We start from the raw sequence: 21705 nt of genomic DNA on the forward strand, positions 1-21705 counted from the left end.
TAATGCTAGGACGTGATTTTACTGAGCGTTTTCACTCAACTGCAATTGCTATTGATTTGCAGGTATATGTAGCTGCAGAGTTTCTGAGGCCATAAATTCAGACTTCGTGTCCCCGCGCAATATTTTTCTGTACTAGGACGTCATTGCCTTACTGAATTGCTAACTTGCTTTGGCACGACAGGGTTAAGATGCTGATTCTCATGATCAAAAATAATTATTCCCTCTATTAGCCTCTATAAATAACTGAGTAAACATTTGTTAATTTACATTGCACTTTGCAAAATGCTTTTGAAGAAAGCATTAAAAATGAATTAAAAATTAATGTGGTGCTTTTCTGATTTTCATTCATACCAAATAAAACTTTGAATATTTTTAACTGGGAAAAACTCAAGCATGTCATCAAAACAGTATATTCTACTTTTTATTTAAAAAAGGAATCCATGCATACACACATAGCTTTCCAGCTGTTTCTCATATTCCACTCAGAAACAGTACTTATTCTCCTTCAAATCCCCCCTTTTATTATGTCTCACTCAATAAAAAAACCATGAATCATAAAGCCTTTCTAACATGTCCATTCTCCCCATTTGATCATTTGATAAGACTATCCTCTGAGCTATTAACTTCTTTTGGCAAATTTCTTAGGCCAAAACAATTGGCAAAAGCTGGATTGTAACTAAATGTCCAACTCCTCAGACTGTGCAATCCTTAAAATGACAAGTTATAAAAAAAAAAATCTCCTATTGTAACACATAAAAATCACTCATATACTTATTTAACCAGAAACACAATGCTCAAAGTACCAGTTTTGGGCTAATGTTCTGACTTTTTTTTTCCTACATAAATAATTACTGTGATTTAACTCATCCAAAATCTCCATTCACTTTGCGCAGCTGAAGACCCTTTCTATTTTTATTTTCACCTTGACAGTTCTAACTCTCTCGTTAGACTGTTGGATAGGGAAAACTGCATGGTTAGGGCACGATGCTAATGTTATGCTCAACTTACTTCAACTTCTTTGCTTTCTCATCTGCAGCATTTAACTTCCTCAGCCTCATCCGTTCCCGCGGTGTCATTTTCTGTACTTCAGACAGTTCCTGCAGAGTCTGTAAATGAACTTTCCTCTGCCTGAAATTGAATTCATGCAAGCCCATCGTCATATTAAAATGTAAATATCAGTATTTTGATTTGATATTGAAACATACTGACATTTCAAATGGAATAACTAGAAAGTCACAGGTACTATAACAGACTAAATAGACTTTAGTTTGGAAAGCAAATGTGTCTTTTAAATTGAAATACTTAGACTTAGATTCATGAAGAACGTGAACCATTTCAGGCATTTCAGGTGAGAATGGAAAAAGGTAAACTCAGCTCCTTAGAAGAATAAATGTTGAAGCACAGCAAAATATTTACCCTGACAGGCTTCATTATTGAGCATATTCCAAGTACAAAGGCAGTCTTTAAACGAGAACCACAGAAAAAAGCAATATCACCCATACATTTTACATTGATTGTTACAAGCTGTCTAGAATAAAAGAGAATATTAATATGTTTTTAATGACAGATATAATTATCACGTTGTCCTCTTGAATTTCTGGTCCTAATCAATAGTAACAATTCACCGGTAAAATGGTCTCCATAGACCATCTCTGAAAGCTGAGCATGAATTATTGACATAAGTATCTCAGCTGTATTTATCAACACAGGAGAGCAATAGTACTCCTATACTAGAAAAAGGATATTCAACTCAGATTTTTATCTCACATCCTACAGTAATTACAAAAATGAAACCATAGTTTGCAATGCCTTGGCAGTCATATTTCACTTACACCAGATTTTTCTATTGTTTATATTTATGATATCAAGTATTCATTTCAAATGACTATTTTTGCCTTTATGAGATAAATTTGCTTCTGATCATAGAAGAGCCCAGTTTTGTAACCATACAAATTGCAACACTCCTTCTGGACTATCATTTTGAAATCAGGATTTTAATAAATGAGAAGAGAAGTTTTTGTTATGCTTTTCAAATGTTGACTATAGAGGGAAATAGTGTAAAGATATGAATATTAGTGTGAAATATGAAAGACTAAGGACAAAGACAAGAAGAGTTCAATTATTCATAGGAATGGAACTAACTCTTCAAGTATGAATAATGTAGACATATTTCTTGTCCCCTGTAAAAAACTTTAATTTAAATTATAAGAACCTCTTGGGAAAAAAAGCCATTTTTCATCCAAGTCGAAACTGAACTTGTACAGCTTTATGCTTACTTAAATATTTAAAATTTATGACTTGCATGGGACTGGAAGAAAGTAAGCCATTAGAGGCCTTTACTAGAAGAAATTAGATTCAACTATACATGGCAAAAATAATTCCTGGTGAGAAAAAAAATCATAAATATAAAGTAGCAATGACTGGGGAGGACACCATAACAAGCAGCTCCTTGTACACTGACTCAGACTAGAGTATTGCTACATTACAGCAGATGTGGGAAACTCACTATGTTTAAATTATTTCTCCTCCACTTTTCTGCTGTCTACCATTTTTCAGGTATTTTTATTTCATTTTACCTACCTCTTTAGATCTGGGATTGAAGGAATTATCTGGCATTTTGCTTACCAGCAGCAATACAGACAGCTAACATTCTCATAAATACAATGAAAGTCACAATAAGATTATGACTTTATGCATATTCCAAACATTTAGCCAAAAAGAATCAGACTGCAGCACATTTGAAGAAAATTTATAGCTATTTTAGCTTCTCCTAGGATTTTTTTCTCAAATTGATGCCCTGAATTTGAAAACCTCAAGGTAAATTTCAATGCTCAATCAAAAACAGTTGCTATCCATTGCTCCACAGTTTTTAGGAGCTCTAAAACTGTACGGAAGCAGCTGACTTTCTATTTTCTTTTAACAAAAGTATAAGAACATGATGTTTGTAGTTAGAACTCGCTCTTTCTCTTAGAGACTACAGACTTACTTTTGAACAAGAATAGTTATAGACTCTGGGATACGCATTCATGTCCTCCCCATATGCTAGCTCTGTCAATATATGATGTCCATTTGGAAGGTGATGAGAATATATTCAAATTAACGACAATGGATCAGGTATGGAACATAGTATATGTTACAAATAATAGAAAGTGGTTTTATCAGTCTTTTCTAGAAGCATGGGGACATTTGAAGTCTGGGTATATATTTTGTAGGTAAAGATACTACTTCCTCAAAGCATCTACAATCTTTTGGCGCATACGGATAATTTGAAATCTTGTACCCACAAAATAAAGGCATGGATTAAAAGTTTCTTGAAGATTCTCATACTTTATATTTCAATAAGCATTAAATACTCAATATAATTCAGATAGAGTTGGCATAATATTTGGGCAAGATTTCAGCACCCCAAAACTATTTAAGGTATATCTCTAAGGAACATCTCTGCAGTTAACTATATTTAATTTGAATAGGCAGGAAGCCACTCAGAGTTAATTGAATCAACTTGAATACAGCAGCCGTAGACAAAAGATACAGCTAATATTTCCTGGCTATTGCATATCTGCCTGTCTGACTTTTGTATTTCCAGTATACTAGCAAAGGGTTATTTCTAGCAGAAGCAATCACGCAGAATAGTAAGGCCAAAAACTTGACAGCTGTCTCAGCCGGCTCCATTTGCTGTTATTTATTAGATAGTTGTTACTAGCCAATACAGGTATCATTTATTGTTGCATTTTACATCTATGCTTGCAAAGTTCAACAGCCTATTTATACTAAAGGTACCTATTTATATGAGAACAGGGAACTTTGGTCTGATATAAAGACAGAGACTCATCTGTCAACGAGAGAGAGCAAGAACAGAAGTGACAGGGTGGAAACCCAAACCGCAATTTCTAGAGATGAGAGCTTTACAGATATGCTCCCAGTAGTTAAACTGGCTAAAAAAGATGTACAGAACATTTTGCTGTGTTGAATTCCACTGCCTTTGCTCTGCTTTCTTCCTACTGCTGATAATAAATAATACTTTCTTTGGAAAAGCTGAAGCTGGTCACCTCTCCTGAAGGAATGCTTGCAAGCAGAAGAATCAGCAGCATCTGCAAAGTGACCACAGCTGCAAAACTGTGGATGCCCTCCGAGAGCAGAGGTCACAAAAAACGAAGGGGAAAGGCCTATTGCCTCAAAGGCATTGCTAATTCTGGATTGGAGCATGGGCGTCTTTATTGCCGTTACCTCGTAATTCAAAAGAAATTTCAGAGAGCTGTTAAAGTCTTGACAGTTATTTAGAGGAAACAAGAAACAGGGATGTCCATTGCATCCGCACAGGGTCACAAACTCCTGATTTTTAGCATGCTAGCTCCTAACAGAGCAAAACCACATACAGAAAACTCAGGGACAGGAAGCAAAGGGGAGGGCCAGATGCCATCGAAACTGCAGAGCTAATTTACAAAGGCAAAATGAAATTGCCCTTGCTGACATTTGCTTTAATCATTGCAGCATTGTAATTTAATGCAATTAATCAATTTAATATATATTCGGTGCCTAAAAGAGAGATCATGTGCAAAGGCACTACTGATGTAACAGCCAAGAAACATTGCTAGCCTTAATTTCTCACTATAGTTACAAGACATATAATAGTATCCTACAGACGTATTAGCTGAATATTAGTTTAAGTGTATACACTTTTAGTTTGGTGTCATTTTGGAAACATAGCTTTCACATTCAATAATTAGTAGGTACACAAACAGCAGCACTATAAATGATCATGACATAACTAAAATGATGATCTAAACCTTCAAAATGTAAAGACAAAGGTCATAATTTACATACCAATTAGTACTAAATTAACATATGCATATACTACACATGCATGCGCAATTTACACAGTTATATAATAAAAATATTTGATCTGCAAATTCTTTTTTTTCCCCTAAATCTTAATTATGCATCTCACTAATGTGGTTGCTCTTCTGTATTTCTGGGGAATGGGTCCCTCTAAATATAAAGCACTATGAGATTAACACAAATGTTTACAACATGATATTATTTTGGCAACACTTAATTTCATATACTTCTGCCCATAAAACACTTAAAAATACTTACACAGCATCAAAAATGGGAGCAGCTTCTTTCTGCCAGTTAAGTGCTTTGTCCTTCACAGTCATGTTTGTGAACTTGTACTGTATATTCTGCAAGGAAATAAAATAGAAGTGGTATCAACACTTGAGGCTAAAGTGATTCAGACTCCTCAGCTATGACCCAATACAGTCCGAACGTAAAAACCGATTGAGCGGTTTCCTTCCCCACCTTCTTAGAAAGCCAAATAATATATATACTGAAGCAGGGACCAAAAGAGAAAGATGCACTGTTTTTTATTAAAACTGACTAACCAGAACAGTTTAGAGATTATATGTACGCAGGCCTGAATGATCTGCACTTGTTACACACAAATGCCCGTTCTCCTTATTGCTCGTAACATGTAAAAGGAGATATATTCAGCATGTAAAGTGGCAAGGGCTTCATCTCTCACTGCCTCGCTACCTCAGTCATATTTGTAATTTAGCTCTGAAAGTCCCCTGGGTTAACGTTCCCATGAACTGCTATCTGATTATTTTTTCTCAACACATTTTCTCCGCCTCCATTCTGCTTTTGCAAAATACATACTCAAACTCTAAGTGTACAGCTATCGCTTTTTCTTATATACCTTTAGTTGTTCATCAATATAAGGGATTTTTAGGATCTCTGCTGCTGTTGGTCTCAATGAAGGATTCTTATTTAACATGCTGAAACATTAAAAAACAAAAGTCATAATTAAGCAATTTTCCAAATTAACTTAAAAACGTGCTAAACAAGAAAATAACATACCTGCACAGCACAGCATTCAGTTTGCTTGGATATCTATCAGGAAGAGAAGGTGTATCCCCTTCTACAATTTTTAACACAACAGACAAAAAATTGTGTCCAGCAAACGCATGGTTCATACAGCACATCTCATATAAAATGCATCCCAGAGACCTTGAAGAATAAAATAATAGGAACAGTATAAACAATATTTTTGAAAGTAGCATGCATAGTGACATTACAGTAAGTAAAATCACAATTGTATGCCCTTTTCTCCTGGGAATATAATATTTCATTATCATGTTACCCTTTTCATCTGAAATATTTTTATTCAGATCACAAATTAGTAACTTTATAAACAGATGAAATCATCATTCTATTTCCATAAATGCAGGTACAAACTTAAATTCCATACATAAATACACATATTCATATATATAAATATATATGTAAAAATAAAGTAAAACCCTATTATATGAACTACTTTAAGTGATTACTCATTAAATTAAGAATGAATTTTTTCAATTAGCGACTGACTGAGAAAATAGTTTAGTAGTGTTGGGACATAGGTTTGTTTAAATTGGTTTTGCAAAATAATTTCTGACAACAAACTGAGGCTACAATTCAAGTTCAAATTCAATAATGCCAGTTTCAAATAACAGGAGCGTCTTCTGGTGTGATTTCACTCATTTGGCCACATACTCAAAATGGATTATGAAATTGGTTTGTACTCAAAGAAATATCAAACTTTAGACGAGAGCATCATATTGCAACATCTAAAACTAAATTTCCTCGAAATTTTATTTGGAGAAGAAAAGAAGAACATGTAGGTCTGGAGACCTAGCTAAGAACCAGTGTCACTTTTAAATCACTAAAAAACAGGAGGAACTATTACAAACAATTTTAAATGGGCCTCTGGTTTACTATCACCTTATTTACCAGGCTCTTATTCACCAGTCCTAATGGAGATCATAAAAGATCACCAAGTTGAACATTTTAACATAAACACTCTCATAATAATTTATATCATGACTATTCGTAACAGTTTGCATTTCAACTGGGTTCTGTCTGACAAATGTTTTTTAAAAAATAGGGGAGTTGAGCTTTCCAGGCTTTGAAGGATACCCAGCGTTACCTCCAGTTTGCAGTCAGGAGAACTGAGGCACTGACGAGTGACTTGATCAAGATCATAGAAAATGCTGCTGAGAGCCAGCTACAGGACCAGACTTATCTAAGTAACCAACTTAAATATCAGCGCAACTTTACTCTTAATGCAGTATTTGATTGTGGTATTTATAATTTACAGAAGCAGTATGAAAATAAAGCATAGTGATAATAAGTAGAAGTATGTATAGGTGAATGGCTTTATTTGAAAAGGGTATAAACATTATCTTTGAAAACAAATTTCAAACTTGTTCTGAACTTTTGAAAGTTTCAATTATTCATTTTGGTTAAAGAAGACTAATCGTTTCAGTCTGACTGGCAATAAAAGAACAAGAGCAAATAATTTTAAAGCTGAAACCCAGGCTCTACATACAATGCCAATAAGGAAGAGGAAAGAGAATAGGGGGACTCTCTCACTGGTACTTTTCAAAGCAGTATGTGAAAACAAGTAGCAGAACATTTTTGCTAACAACTGCATAAAGACCAACTACTGAGGTACATAAATAATTGCCTAGTTTTTTAAAGATTTAACTGTCAACCAGCTTTCAAACTTCCAAAATCAATAAACCGTAACACACAGATGATGTTCTATGTTTATGACGTATGTTCAAACTCTGAAACAAGATAATTACTACATGAGAAAATACTGAAAACCAAAAAGAACAACAAAAAAACCCTGCACACATGGCATCTGAAAGCATCAAACAAAAATGGAAACCAGCCAGAGGAAAGAAAAAAGGAAGGAAAATCCCAACCTGCCAGACTGTACTATAACTGTTTTTTGCAGAATCAATCTGTTTTGGAGGCTGCTTGATTCTGGCAGTTAGAAATTGCTTAATGAGCCATTAGGAGCACAGGATTTGCCACATCAGGGAAGCCCGTTTATTCTTCTAGTTTAGTACTCTGACTACACCTGAGGCTTTGGAGGAAGATGAAAAGAACACCCAGGGCATTCTGCTACAGCTGGGGCCGTGAACAGGCTACCCAGGGAAAACCCCATCTGTCCCATGAAAGAAAAAAAAGAAGGAAAAAAACAAAAGAAAAATGAAGGAAAAAGAATAAAGTTTTTACTGCAGGATACAATTCTTTGAAATGAAATAAATACCTCCTAAACTGAGAAATGCTGCCCTAGGTCCCAGAGCAAGACTATTTCTTCCAGGGACAGCTGCTGAGCTGCGATTGCCCAAGGGAGTTACCGCCAAGCTTTTGCCTCAAGACTGCATTTCTCTGTTGTGTTTCTACAGTCCTGGTCTAAGCATCTTGTAAGGAGCATATTCAGCAAGAGAAAATTGCTTCCTGATTCCCGCAAGCAATCTGCACATGACCCAAACATATAATTTAGTTACTTTTATAATCTTAGCTTGTATAACTGCCAGTGTTTTAAAATTCTGCAGTGGTCATTAAGCTATCCAGCCAGAGCAGTTGGTTTGACGGCTCCCTATGTTTGTGAATAGGCTTGACAAAGGTCCTAAACAGCACTTCGTTTCAGCAAAACTGATGTATGACCATTTCACATCAAACCCACTTATGCTCAATTACATCATAAAATGGAGCATCTGGACAGGCTTCAGTGTATTCTCTAGAATATCGACTGACAGACCTCTAACTTCCCCTTCTCAGGAGAAACCTCCCTGAGGTTTTTGGTGATACTTGTTTACATAAGCATTGCTGTCCTTTTAACATCTTCTGATCTTTTGTATGTTATAGTCCTTCAAAGGCTGTAAGATCCAAGTTAGCTTTTAAATTAAACTCCAAAAGCCAGATAATCTAAATGCATATCCCTTTGTGGCTTATATCTCTCAGTCTGATTGTGCCAGAAGGTCTTAAGAATTTGCTGACTCCAGAGTCTATGAGGAATACGTACATGCACACATGTACCATCACAACTCTCTCAGCCACTGCTTGTCAGGTCTTCACTGCTTTTATTGCTATTTTTGGTAACTATTCTACATAAAATTTGGCAGTAAAAAAAAAAAAAAATCCATTTTTGGATTGTTAATATTAAAGAACACGACAAATTGGGAGAAAAGCACAGACAAGCAAGCACAATTAAAATGAAAATCCCAAGATCCATGGTGTAGGAAGCCCAATTTACCCAAATCGTACAGACAAAACATCTATCAAAATCTGACAGTACTTGATGGAAGACACAGAGTACAATGGATTTAAATGTGACCGTGACATTGCTTTGTCTCTGGAAAACAAAAAGGAAGTTATTTATACCTCTCTCATAAAGAATTTGCTAAGTCTCTAAGTGAAAAAAAGCATTTGTTTTTCAACTAAATTATTTCCGTTGTAATTTCTGCCTCTGAGATAATTTATAACACATACTATGCACAAATCATAGAATCATAGAATCATTGAGGTTGGAAAAGACCTCTAAGATCATCGAGTCCAACCGTCAACCCAACACCACCATGCCCACTAAACCATGTCCCTAAGCGCCTCATCTACACGTCTTTTAAATACCTCCAGGGATGGGGACTCAACCACTTCCCTGGGCAGCCCGTTCCAATGTTTCACCACTCTTTCAGTAAAGAAATTTTTCCTTACATCTAATCTAAACCTCCCCTGCCGCAACTTGAGGCCATTTCCTCTCGTCCTATCGCTTGTTACTTCGGAGAAAAGACCAACACCCACCTCGCGACAACCTCCTTTCAGGTAGTTGTAGAGAGCGATGAGGTCTCCCCTCAGCCTCCTTTTCTCCAGGCTGAACAGTCCCAGTTCCCTCAGCCGCTCCTCATAAGACTTGTTCTCCAGACCCCTCACCAGCCTCGTTGCCCTTCTCTGGACACGCTCCAGCACCTCAACGTCCTTCTTGTAGTGAGGGGCCCAAAACTGAACACAGTATTCGAGGTGCGGCCTCACCAGTGCCGAGTACAGGGGCACGATCACTTCCCTACTCCTACTGGCCACACTATTTCTGATACAGGCCAGGATGCCATTGGCCTTCTTGGCCGCCTGGGCACACTGCCGGCTCATGTTCAGCCGGCTGTCGACCAACACCCCCAGGTCCTTCTCTGCTGGGCAGCTTTCCAGCCACTCTTCCCCAAGCCTGTAGCGCTGCATGGGGTTGTTGTGGCCGAAGTGCAGGACCCGGCACTTGTCCTTGTTGAACCTCATACAGTTGGCCTGGGCCCATCGATCCAGCCTGTCCAGGTCCCTCTGCAGAGCCTTCCTACCCTCAAGCAGATCAACACTCCCACCCAACTTGGTGTCGTCTGCAAACTTACTGAGGGTGCACTCAATCCCCTCATCCAGATCATCAATAAAGATATTAAACAAGACCGGCCCCAGTACTGAGCCCTGGGGAACACCGCTCGTGACCGGCCGCCAACTGGATTGAACTCCATTCACCACAACTCTCTGGGCCCGGCCATCCAGCCAGTTTTTGACCCAGCGCAGAGTCCACCTGTCTAAGCCATGAGCCGCCAGCTTCTCGAGGAGAATGCTGTGGGAGACAGTGTCAAAGGCCTTGCTGAAGTCCAGGTAGACCACATCCACAGCCTTTCCCTCATCCACTAGGCGGGTCACCTGGTCATAGAAGGAGATCAGGTTGGTCAAGCAGGACCTGCCTCTCATGAACCCGTGCTGGCTGGGCCTGATCCCCTGGTTGTCCCGCTCATGCCTTGTGAGCGCCCTCAAGATGAGCCGCTCCATAATCTTCCCCAGCACCGAGGTCAGGCTGACAGGCCTGTAGTTCCCCGGATCCTCCTTCCGGCCCTTCTTGTGGATGGGCGTCACATTGGCAAGCCTCCAGTCTTCCGGGACCTCCCCCGTTAACCAGGACTGCTGATAAATGATGGAGAGCGGCTTGGCGAGCACCTCCGCCAGCTCCCTCAGCACTCTCGGGTGGATCCCATCCGGCCCCATAGACTTGTGAGTGTCCAGGTGGCATAGCAGGTCATTGACTGCTTCCTCCTGGATTACGGGGGGTTCATCCTGCTCACCGTCCCCGTCTTCCAGCTCGGGGGGCCGAGTACCCTGAGGATAACTGGTCTGCCTGTTAAAGCCTGAGGCAAAGAAGGCATTGAGTACCTCAGCCTTTTCCTCATCCTCGGTGACAATGTTCCCCCCCGCATCCAATAAAGGATGGAGATTCTCCTTGGCTCTCTTCTTGTCATTAATATATTTGTAAAAACTTTTTTTGTTGTCTTTAACGACAGCGGCCAGATTGCGTTCTAGCTGGGCTTTTGCCTTTCTCATTTCTTCTCTGCACGACCTAACAAGATCCCTGTACTCTTCTTGAGTCGCCTGCCCCTTCTTCCACAAGCGGTAAACTCTCCTTTTTTTCCTGAGTCCCAGCAAGAGCTCCCTGTTCAGCCAGGCCGGTCGTCTTCCCCGCCCATTCTTCTTACGGCGTACAGGGACAGCCTGCTCCTGCGCCTTTAAGACTTCCTTCTTGAAGATCGTCCAGCCTTCCTGGACCCCTTTGCCCTTCAGGACTGTCTCCCACGGGACTCTCTCAACCAGCGTCCTGAACAGGCCAAAGTCCGCCCTCCGGAAGTCCATGGTTGTGGTTTTGCTGCCCCCCCTCCTTACTTCACCAAGAAGCGAGAATTCTATCATTTCATGGTCGCTAAGCCCAAGACGGCCTCCAACCACCACATCTCCCACCAGTCCTTCTCTGTTTGTAAACAGCAGGTCGAGCGAGGCACCTCCCCTGGTAGGCTCACTTACCAGCTGTGTCAGGAAGTTGTCTTCCACACACTCCAGGAACCTCCTAGACTGCTTCCTCTCTGCCGTGTTGTATTTCCAGCAGACGTCCGGGAAGTTGAAGTCCCCCACGAGAACAAGAGCTAGCGATTGAGAAACTTCTGCCAGCCGCTTATAGAACGCTTCATCCGCCCCTTCATCCTGGTTGGGTGGTCTATCACAGACTCCCAGCAGGATATCTGCCTCGTTGGCCTTCCCCCTCATCCTTACCCATAGACACTCAACCGTACCATCATCACAATCGTTGAGCTCTATACAATCAAAACACTCCCTAACATACAGGGCCACCCCACCGCCTCTCCTTCCTCGCCTGTCCCTTCTGAAGAGTCTGTAGCCATCCATTGCAGCACTCCAGTCGTGAGAGTCACCCCACCATGTTTCTGTGAGGGCGACTAAGTCATATCTCTCCCCCTGCACAATGGCTTCCAGCTCCTCCTGCTTGCCGCCCATGCTGCGTGCATTGGTGTATATGCACTTGAGCTGGGCTATCGATTTCGCCCCCGGCATCGGCACGCCACCCCTCGGCTCATCTCTAGCGAGCCTGGTTTTATCCCCTTCCCCCTTCGAACCTAGTTTAAAGCCCTCTCAATGAGCCCTGCCAATTCATGAGCCATGATCCTTTTTCCCTTGTGAGACAGCTGGACTCCGTCTGTCACCAGCAGGCCCGGTGCCATGTAAACCTCCCCATAAATCCTTTGAAAAGTACCTGGATGGAGTTTGCCTTATATGCTTATAGCTTTGAAAAGAAGAGAGAAATGTTACTGCTGATAACTGATTGCATACACTTTATCTCATCTGCTCAGAAACAAAATACGATATAGTTACAATAGCCACTGCATGGACAGACACTCAATATTTACACTCGAGGACCTGTACTGATCCTTGGCAGACTCCCAGCCAGTACAGATTTCAGAGTCTCATCTGAGAAACCCCAAGCTCTCACATTTAGAAAACCTGCAAAAATCTGCAGGTGCAATACAGGATAACTGCTAGTGGCAGCCAAATTTTGGTAATGTTATTCAGGAGCTGAACAGGGAGATAGTTTCTGCTGGGATGGGAAAGAGTGATGCTCAGTTCCCAGTATGAAAAAATCAGGACCTAAACTCATTGCAAGCCCTTGTGCCAAGGGAATCCCAGTTTTCTGGAACAAAAGAGATCTCTGGGGAAGATACAACAGCACCCTTTAGCTTTAGGACCATGTGCAGGAGTTATCATTGACCTATTTGGTGAGTCTGGGCTTTCTAGGTTTCATGAAGTTAATGGAAAGTACAAAGGTATCCCTGTTGTTCAGAAAACCTCAGATAAAAAGTTAGCGCTCACCTAATGCATTACTGAGTAGTCACAACTGCCCTGAATGCACTAAGTACCTCCTTTTAGTTTACTCTTCCCTGGAAAGAAATGTTTTCATTTTGTTCAAATGGTTCTGGGAGTTAGAGGATGCCAATTCTTCTCAGCCTAATGTCAGGAAGCCCAAGTCTGTTTGGGCTGGAGTGATGATTTTTAGTCACTGCATGGACTGAAATAAAAGCTGATTAAAATTGTTACTTTGTTGGTAGACTTTCATGTAATCCCCCTGGATCTCTGATTGCTTTCTTAATAACATTGCTGATGGGTGTCCATCTGCATTTGTTGGTGTTGGGAGACCTGTTCTGCCATGATTCTTCAGCAGTCTTAGCTGGATGACATTGACACAATCTGGGTAGATTCTGACCCACTATTTCCTACCAACAATACTTAAAAAAACCCCTCCCAAATAACAAAATAAAAACCACGCATGCCTTGTAAAACAAAAGAACTAGTAATCTAAATTAGCCTAAGGCCAAAGGATCTAATACATACACCTAACATGTGTGGTTGTATCACAGGGGATGAGTCCTACTTGTGGTGTCCCTGTAAGTACAGAAATGGTCAGGCATTTTCCAGGGAAAGAGTGTTTTATTGGAACATGAACTTAGGTTAAACAAGAAGTCTGGAGGCTTTGTCAGCCACAGAGGTTTGATGAAACTTTTGCCTGGAAGGGTTTGAAAATAACCCAGCTGCTCCTCCTGGACATCAGAGGGTTCAGACCAAGGTCTCTGCTCTGTCTGATTCAGAGCAGAAACTGGGGACCATCTTAGCCACCAGGCTATTGGCTATTTCACATGGCTCCCTCTGCGTTCTGTTTTCTATAAATTATAAAATACTCACTGCCCCAGAGAAGCAGATTGCAGCCATGTCCCACCACATGACTTCACCTTTTCTGACCCTAAGAAATGCCTTAAAATGACACATACAGTCTTCAGTTTGCTTGACACAGGAATGCAGTGCCATAGTGCTGGTGGCATGGGAACGCCGGCCCACCCCCAACACCAGTGCCAGTCCCACCACACGGTGCGTAAGGCCAGGAAGGGTCACCAGGACCCCGGCACTGCAGTGCCTCTGGGTCACGCTGCTCTCACGCAAAAGTGAGGCCCAACTGCCAATTGCACGCACACACATCACTTGCTAATCCTCCACCCGTCCTGGCCTCTTGAACCAGTCACTGTCTCAGCTCGGCTGCCAGCACTGCACTGACTCGTTAGGGGGGAAGCACCGACGGGCAGAGGGGTTGGTGAGCTCCTGAACTGAGACCAGCTCCCCAAGAAAGCTCCTCACCTGGAAAGGAGGAAACCCCAGACTGTGTCATCTGCAAAGGCTTTCACTTACTGCCTGGCCAGTCCAGGCTCAGGGATGGTAAGGACAACATGGATGGCAATTTTAATTTGCCTCCTGTGAATTAAGATTTGGCATAAAACATGGAATAGCAAAGAACTCCAACCCTGAAATTTTAACTGAGGACAAACATAAATGCCACAACTTCTCTGAGCCTAACTGCAGAACTTCTTCTGTACGTAAAAACTGTAAAACATGAGGCTTTTTCCCGTTTATTGACCTTGGGTTATAAAGGACAATACTTCTTGTACCAGTTGCTGCACTGTGAATGTTCAAGCCAGTGTTGAAGAGCCAGTTGCACAACATTTCAGTGAACCTGAAAAGCACAATGTCTCTTTAGAGCACATCATTAAGGCAGTGTAAATTCAGGTCTTTCCAATGAACAATGATTAACTAGACTGAACACTGAGAGGACCATGATAACGTAGCGAGACAGCAATAACTGCCTTTTGTAGAAGACATTTTACATTTTCTTACATTTAATATGGGAACACTTGTAATTCTGAGTTTTTGTGTGCAATATTTTGAGTCCTGCTAGAGATCAGAAGGACAAGTCTGAAGAGAGAATGTCACTTCAGGTACTCATAAAAGGCTTGGGCATCTTCTTGATGAGCAACTGAACTTCCTGCAAAGCAGCACAAGGATTTCACCTCACCTGGAGCCTCCAGGGTGGGTTCCCCCAGGTGCTCAGGTATCTCTCATGTTTCAGCCCCCGTTAAATGGGGCAAATGCAAAAAACAAAATCAAATAGAATCATTATTAAAATATTAAATGAAGAGAAGAAATGACCAATGTATCAATCAAATGTATGAGTCATAGTAGTTGGCAAGTCCTGATCAAAAGAGAGTTTCTTGGCTCAGAAAGAGAAGTTCTTTGTGGGCTGGGGGTCTAGTGAGTCAGGGCACACCTCCTCCTTAGCGTCCCTACAGTGAGGGCCAAGAAGCTCCTATTGAAGGCAGTTCCACCCTCAGAGTGCTCTGGGTACTGCTTTGGAAAGATTACAAAATGCATAAGGTATAGCAGAAAGCTAATAGCTAGTGACTTGTTGCCGGTGGGCAGGGACATTTCTGCTATTTTTTAAATTTTGAAAGGGTGATCAACACATCATCTATAAATATACTGGACAAAATTCTGCTTTCATTTACTCTGTACAACTTCAATGACTTATATGGATTGACACTTGTAACAACGAACAGAACTTAAATATGTATTTTACATTCCATTTCAACTGCAACAAAAGAAATTATTATTTACAGTAATAGAGCACAAAAGGCAGATTTTCCTGTTTACTTGTTTTGACACCTTTTGAAATCTCCTCTCAATATATTTTTATTGACTACATGTATTAACTGATATTTGTTTTGATACAGATGAACGAGAATCTGACATCAAATCCATTTCAGTTCAGCTACACAGACCATGAGATGAGATTCCTGACACATCCGTTGACTGGATTGAACATGTTAACCATAAAAAGTGGTTGCTACGAGTTGAAAGTACAGATGACTGTTCTCAACTTTTAGAATTATATCTTGCAGTCACAAATATATTTTGAAAAGGCAGAATCGAGCAGAAGCTAAAGTAAATTATCAAGTAAAAAAACTACATTCCAGTGGTCAAATATTTTACGAAGGAAATTTCCTGATCTGAAATATTCATAAAAAAAGGAACCTTCAGATTAGCATACCTACAGAAACAAACACCTTTTAACAGAAGAAACAAAGCACATTTTATAAAAAAATACTGTAACAGAATTTAAAAAACACAATAGTTTTAACCATCATCTTAAAACACGAGATGTTTTAGGACACACATATAAACAAGGCAGATATTTTCCTCATTCCAAAAATCATTCTTCATCTTAGCTTGTAGGAATACCTGGACATGTACAGGTTTCTTAAAGTCCTTCAACAGATCTCAGGTTCTCAAGTTGATTCTTTAATCATCACCTCAGAAGTCTTGATCTCAAGAATTTGTGTCAAGTGTAGAACTCACACTTTTCTTTCTACCTTTGAGCCTTTTATAAAACAGAGTGCCTTTTTACTTCTGTCATAACACTCCAGTTATCATTTTCAGCTCCCCTTCCAAGTACCTTCTTCCTTTTTGCATTTGCCAATGCTTTTCAATTCAGTTCCTACGAAGATCCTTCTGCTTCCCTCTCAGCCAGGAATCACTCTTTCCTCATCCACTTGGAAGTTTCACAGAAAGTTGCTTCTTTCCATTCATCTTTCTCAATATGAGAAAGAAAAAGATTTTCCCACTTCCTAGCAAAACTTGAACTTTGTCTACAATCATCCTGTGTCATGGCAGAGACTGGACCTGAATCTTACTCTACTTTAAAGTCCCAGATAACCCAGAATAATATTAAACTACCTGCTTCTTAAGACAAAGAGCAAACCTTCCAATTGCAACATATGACACAAATGTCCTGGAATAATTTTAGTGGAGAAGTGTGAGCACTCTACTGAGGGAGCCATTTTTTAAAAAAAAAGTAGTTCCTAAATAAAGTCAAATGCTGACCAAGAAAATAAATGCCTAGCCCAACTGAAATAGCATGCTGACTACTCACCAAATGTCAGATTTTGTGTTATATCCCTGGTGCTTCAGTGCCTCTGGACTCATGTAGTATGGTGTCCCAGTAAATGTAGTTGCCAGATCACATGAACCCATCAAAAGACGAGAAACTCCAAAGTCCCCTAAAAGTAACAGCAGAAACAATAATCTATTCATATAAATTCCATAAATCTGTATTTATTCATACAAACTCTTTGCATTTATTGTTAGACACGATACAACGACTGTACATCAAAAAAACCTGCCAGAATTTTAAAATATGGAAAAAACAATTTTCTGTAATTCTTCAAAATAAAAACACTAGAAAATCATAGAACTATAGAACAATGTAGGTTTGAAGATGCCTTACAAGGTCATCTGATTCAAACCCCTGGCTCAAAGCAAGGCCAACTTCAAAGTTACATGAGGCTGCTCAGGTCCAGGTCCAGTCAAGCTTGGAGCACCCTCAAGGCTAGAGATTTCATTGCTTCTCCGGGCCCCTATTCCTGTGTCTGACTGTCAAATAAATGCTTGATCACAACTCAAAATGCTATATCAGACATGACTTTATTTAAATCTCCTTATTAACAAAATGTCTGCTGGACTGTTCTATCATACTAAAATACATCTTTTAAAAGTATGGAAATCTCACCAATTTTAAGAAGATTATTTTTCAAAAATATATTCTTGGCTTTCAAATCTCTGTGAAGTATTCGCCTGGAATATAAAAGGAAATTCAACCTCATCCAACTTGAAGCATTGACAGTCACGTATCAAGTATCTCAAATATTTATCTTCATTCCTTGTTAGGAATGCTACAGGAAAGCGACACTGCTACAGTCTAACCCTGTAAGTGACAATGCACAAATGATGGCATTAAGGAGCTTCATATAAACACAGAGGTGCATTGACAGACACCCACATGCAGGATGAGAGCCTAAGTAGCCAGGATAACAAAAATGCACCCAGGGATCCCAGCTTGAGAGCACAGATACAGGCTTAACATGAGCTGCAGAGGAAGGGAGAAAGGCAAGACTTCCTGTCTGGCTCTTCTTAAAAGCATTACATCTTGTTTTCTGCCAGAAGAATCAGATGTCTCACAATAGAATAAGGGATGAGAAAAACAGCAATAAGAGATTCTCAAAGCTCAGGGAAGTCTCCTTCAGAGAAAATGTATTACTTGAAAGACAAATATGTATATAGACTAGGCTAGTACTTCAAAATTTTGCAGTAACGGTGTGGAAGATAAAAGAACTTTACAAAGACAGAGATCAAAAGGAAAAAAAAAAAAGAACAACTAGCTTTTACAGACTTATTTTTCCATCAAAGACTGAAGCAACACCATAAGCTACACACCATCTGGGGACAAACAGCATCTTCTCAATTTCTTGAAATCTTAATCTGCGACAGTAATTCTCCATCCCCTTAGGAAAATAATATATCTCTACAGTATACAAAACATGTTCTCAATTAATTCTTGTTAATAACTCTTCCAAAAGAGTTCCCTACAACCTCAACTAAACTAGAACTCATCCACTTTTAAATTAGTTATAACTTGATAACACACAGTATTAGTTATCAGCTCTGCTCAGGAGGAGGTTAGAATAGCATTTGGTACGTACTGGCTACAGAAACTGTATTTGCTAATACAAACACAGTAGTTGTTCAGCCATTTAGAACAGATAAAGAAAGGAACAGAGGTTCTAAGATTCTTGAGATGTGGGCAGGAAAAACAAATATAGTAATAGATTTTAATTGTTCTTGAGCAATCCTCAAGTATTATCTCAAATTTTACTGAATTATTAAAGTCTTATGCATTGAGATACTGAAATTATTTCCAAAATAGTTTCCATATTAAGACTAGAAAATAAGTATTCTACAGCACAATTTAAATATGCAATTTAGTCCACAGCTCATTTGAAAATAATTTTTGCAAGAAGAGAAAAAAATAATTAAATTCAGTATACTCAGTTCACAAATGGGAAAAAATGTGACTAATAACTACTAGAAGATGTTTTAATATGCACATAGACTGATCATGAAAAGGAAACATTTCTATTTTTATAGGATATTAAAAAAAGAGTTATTAATGCTTCTTATGGCAATCTTTCCAGGTTTTGTCCTGAAAGTAACGCTTGTAGAGAAAGGTTTGCACATTGGGAAAAATGAAAGTTTTATTCAGTATACCTCCACTGATGTTTATAAATAATTTGTTCTCTATTTGGCAACTTTCTTGAACAATACACGCACACTCATCATACATTACATCAGTAAGGAAATTAAGCTAAGGTGATACTTGTTATTATTTCATAAGCCTATATATACACATAGTTTTATATAAATCTTGCTCTGTTAATGTAGATTCATAGTCTCTCCTTCCCATTCATCACACAGAGTCTTTGCTTCACTGAGTCTGATTCAGTGAGTCTTGACTTCAGTGAGTTAGATTTTTCTTGCATATTATTGTTGAGTGTTGGTGGGTTTCAACCTTTTTTTTTATTATTACTTTATAGAAATATAACCACGGACTCTTTGAACCTAAAAGTTTCCTGCATAGCTGTGATTTGAATAGCACGTATCCTGATGTATAAAAACTATACAGAAAGCTTTCAGTAGCATATTATTTGAAAAGGTGATAAAAAGAAGATGTTTGGGTCACATTAGTTTGAATTAGAATGTAATGCATATATAAACTTGCAACATATTGATGAAAATGTTATGCAAATTATTTGCATTACCAATAATTATAAGATGCTTTTATATATTAATATGACTAAGAATTCTTGGAATTCTTTGGAACATCATGATGATGTCTCTCAATGCAAGCCACCTTATTCTGCCAGGATATGTCAGAAGATAAACAAGCTACAAGCTGAAACCTTAACTGAAACAACTAATTTAATTCTAGTAAGGAATAACTATTGAGCCTGCACTGTAAATCTAGTTTAAGGAAGAGCGTGACTTTTTGTTGTAGCAAGAGACAGACCTATAAAGGTAACATGAATTAACTGGACTCCAGCAAAACTTAATCTAACTTGACAGTCAGCAAAGTGGTTATTGATATTTTGGGTAGAAATTAACACTTAAGGACAGTTTCAAATTTGGGCAATAAATATACCTATGTTCTATAAAGTACCCGCTTGCTGTCATAAAAAAGCAGCACGGAGCACTGAGCAGTGGGCAGCCTCCTTGAATAAAGCTTCCTCTGCAACATACCAGCAAGGGAAGCTGATTGAAGCTGAAGTAGTTTACTGCTATGAAATATTCAGCAATTAATTTCTCTTTCCTCTATCTGAAGAACTATTTAGAGAAGTAAGAGGTTCTGGGTAAGTCTGAATCCTGTACTAGGGAAGACAACGTGAAATCTAGATAAAGTACTTGGGCAAAGCCTGCTATCCTGTAGATTGAAAGCAACAGATTTGTTTGCATTAAGTGGTAACCTTATAAAAATCTCTGTGTTGGCATATTGTTCATAAAGATTAGCGAAGTGATGGATAATGTAGTGGTCAGCTTTATTCAAATTGAGGTTAAATGAATCAATGGCCTTATTGCCTGATTGCTGTGGGATCAATTTGGTGCACTGATGTGCGACGGGCTACAAGTATGCCAGAGAGACTCGATAATGGTTTCATGCTAACTGTCTCCACCTAGATAAGACCGCTGAACTATGTTGCCGCTCCTTTACTTCTCCCTCTGGTTATATCAATGACAGATGAGGATTGAATCTATTTAATTCTAGATAATTTAGCTTTCAAGTTTAAAATTAAAAAAACCTTCCAATTATGCAAAACAGCCAGTAGATACCATAATGACCATAAGATATTCATGCCCCCTTTGGGATTTATGAAGCCTAAGTAAAAGACAGGAATGTCTAGTCTGTATAATCTTTATTATCACAGGAAAAGAAAAACAATCTGAGGCAGCGGAAAAGTCCTGTTTTAAAATAAGTTTCCAGCATAAGAGTTTTCAAGAAGTGCAGAAGTTCAACGAAAGCTATGCAAGGAGGACAACCAAGTGAATAGTCTATGTCTAAAACCAGAAATAATAACTTTTGCTGCTCTGGAATAAAAACTCCCATCCACAGCAGCTGGATTTTCTAAGGAATGGCACGAGGAAGTCCAACCCACAGGTAATGAATAATTCGAGCTTCTAATTCTAGGGAAAAGTTTTCTTTGCATTAGAACATATTTCAAACATATATTACAGCTTTTTTCTATATCAGTAGAGAAGAAATCATGTATGACTCCTCTGTACATAAGCAGAGGGCTGTTATTATGTTTCAGTAATTCAAATTAATTTCTGTAAGTAGTTTTAAATTCTTTTAAGCCTAACCTTTTCCATTTAAGCTGTTGTTTGGCTCTAAACTAGTAAGATAAAGATTAAATTTTCTAATGTGCATACAGTCAAATAACACATAATACAATACAGGAAATGCAAATAAAAATAGAACTGTCAAGTCATTTGTATGTGTCTGGAGAGGTGCTATTAAATAGCTATGATTCAAAGAGAGAAAATGAAATGCTGTTTGGAAAACCAAATTGCTGCTTTCACTGGAGAATTAAACTACTTTTCAGCAAACCCAGTAATTTAATATACATATTTACCAAAGAAAGTTTATTTATAAGGTTATTTTTTTTTAAGATTTATTTGAGAACAAATAGAAGATGAGAAAAATCGTATGGGAAAAAATCGTATGGACGTATGGGAAAACAAGAGATAAGAGAGGCATGAGGAAATACAGAAAAT

General features: G+C 38.9%; 1 protein-coding gene across 3 annotated transcripts in view; it reads right to left on the minus strand.

Annotated features, from left to right (window-relative positions):
* The window catches only part of NEK11 (NIMA related kinase 11), a 110452-nt gene that overhangs the window by 52295 nt on the left and 36452 nt on the right, over positions 1-21705 (minus strand). For all 3 annotated transcript variants that reach the window (XM_076331068.1, XM_076331069.1, XM_076331070.1), the window contains 6 exons: positions 17612-17676; positions 16976-17102; positions 5860-6009; positions 5699-5777; positions 5098-5183; positions 1009-1128 (listed from right to left, as the gene is read on the minus strand). In XM_076331068.1, coding sequence (XP_076187183.1) covers positions 1009-1128; positions 5098-5183; positions 5699-5777; positions 5860-6009; positions 16976-17102; positions 17612-17676 — 627 coding nt within the window. The remainder of the gene's footprint in view (positions 1-1008; positions 1129-5097; positions 5184-5698; positions 5778-5859; positions 6010-16975; positions 17103-17611; positions 17677-21705) is intronic.

This window comes from Aptenodytes patagonicus, chromosome 2 (assembly GCF_965638725.1).
Source record: "Aptenodytes patagonicus chromosome 2, bAptPat1.pri.cur, whole genome shotgun sequence".
Taxonomy (NCBI): domain Eukaryota; kingdom Metazoa; phylum Chordata; class Aves; order Sphenisciformes; family Spheniscidae; genus Aptenodytes; species Aptenodytes patagonicus.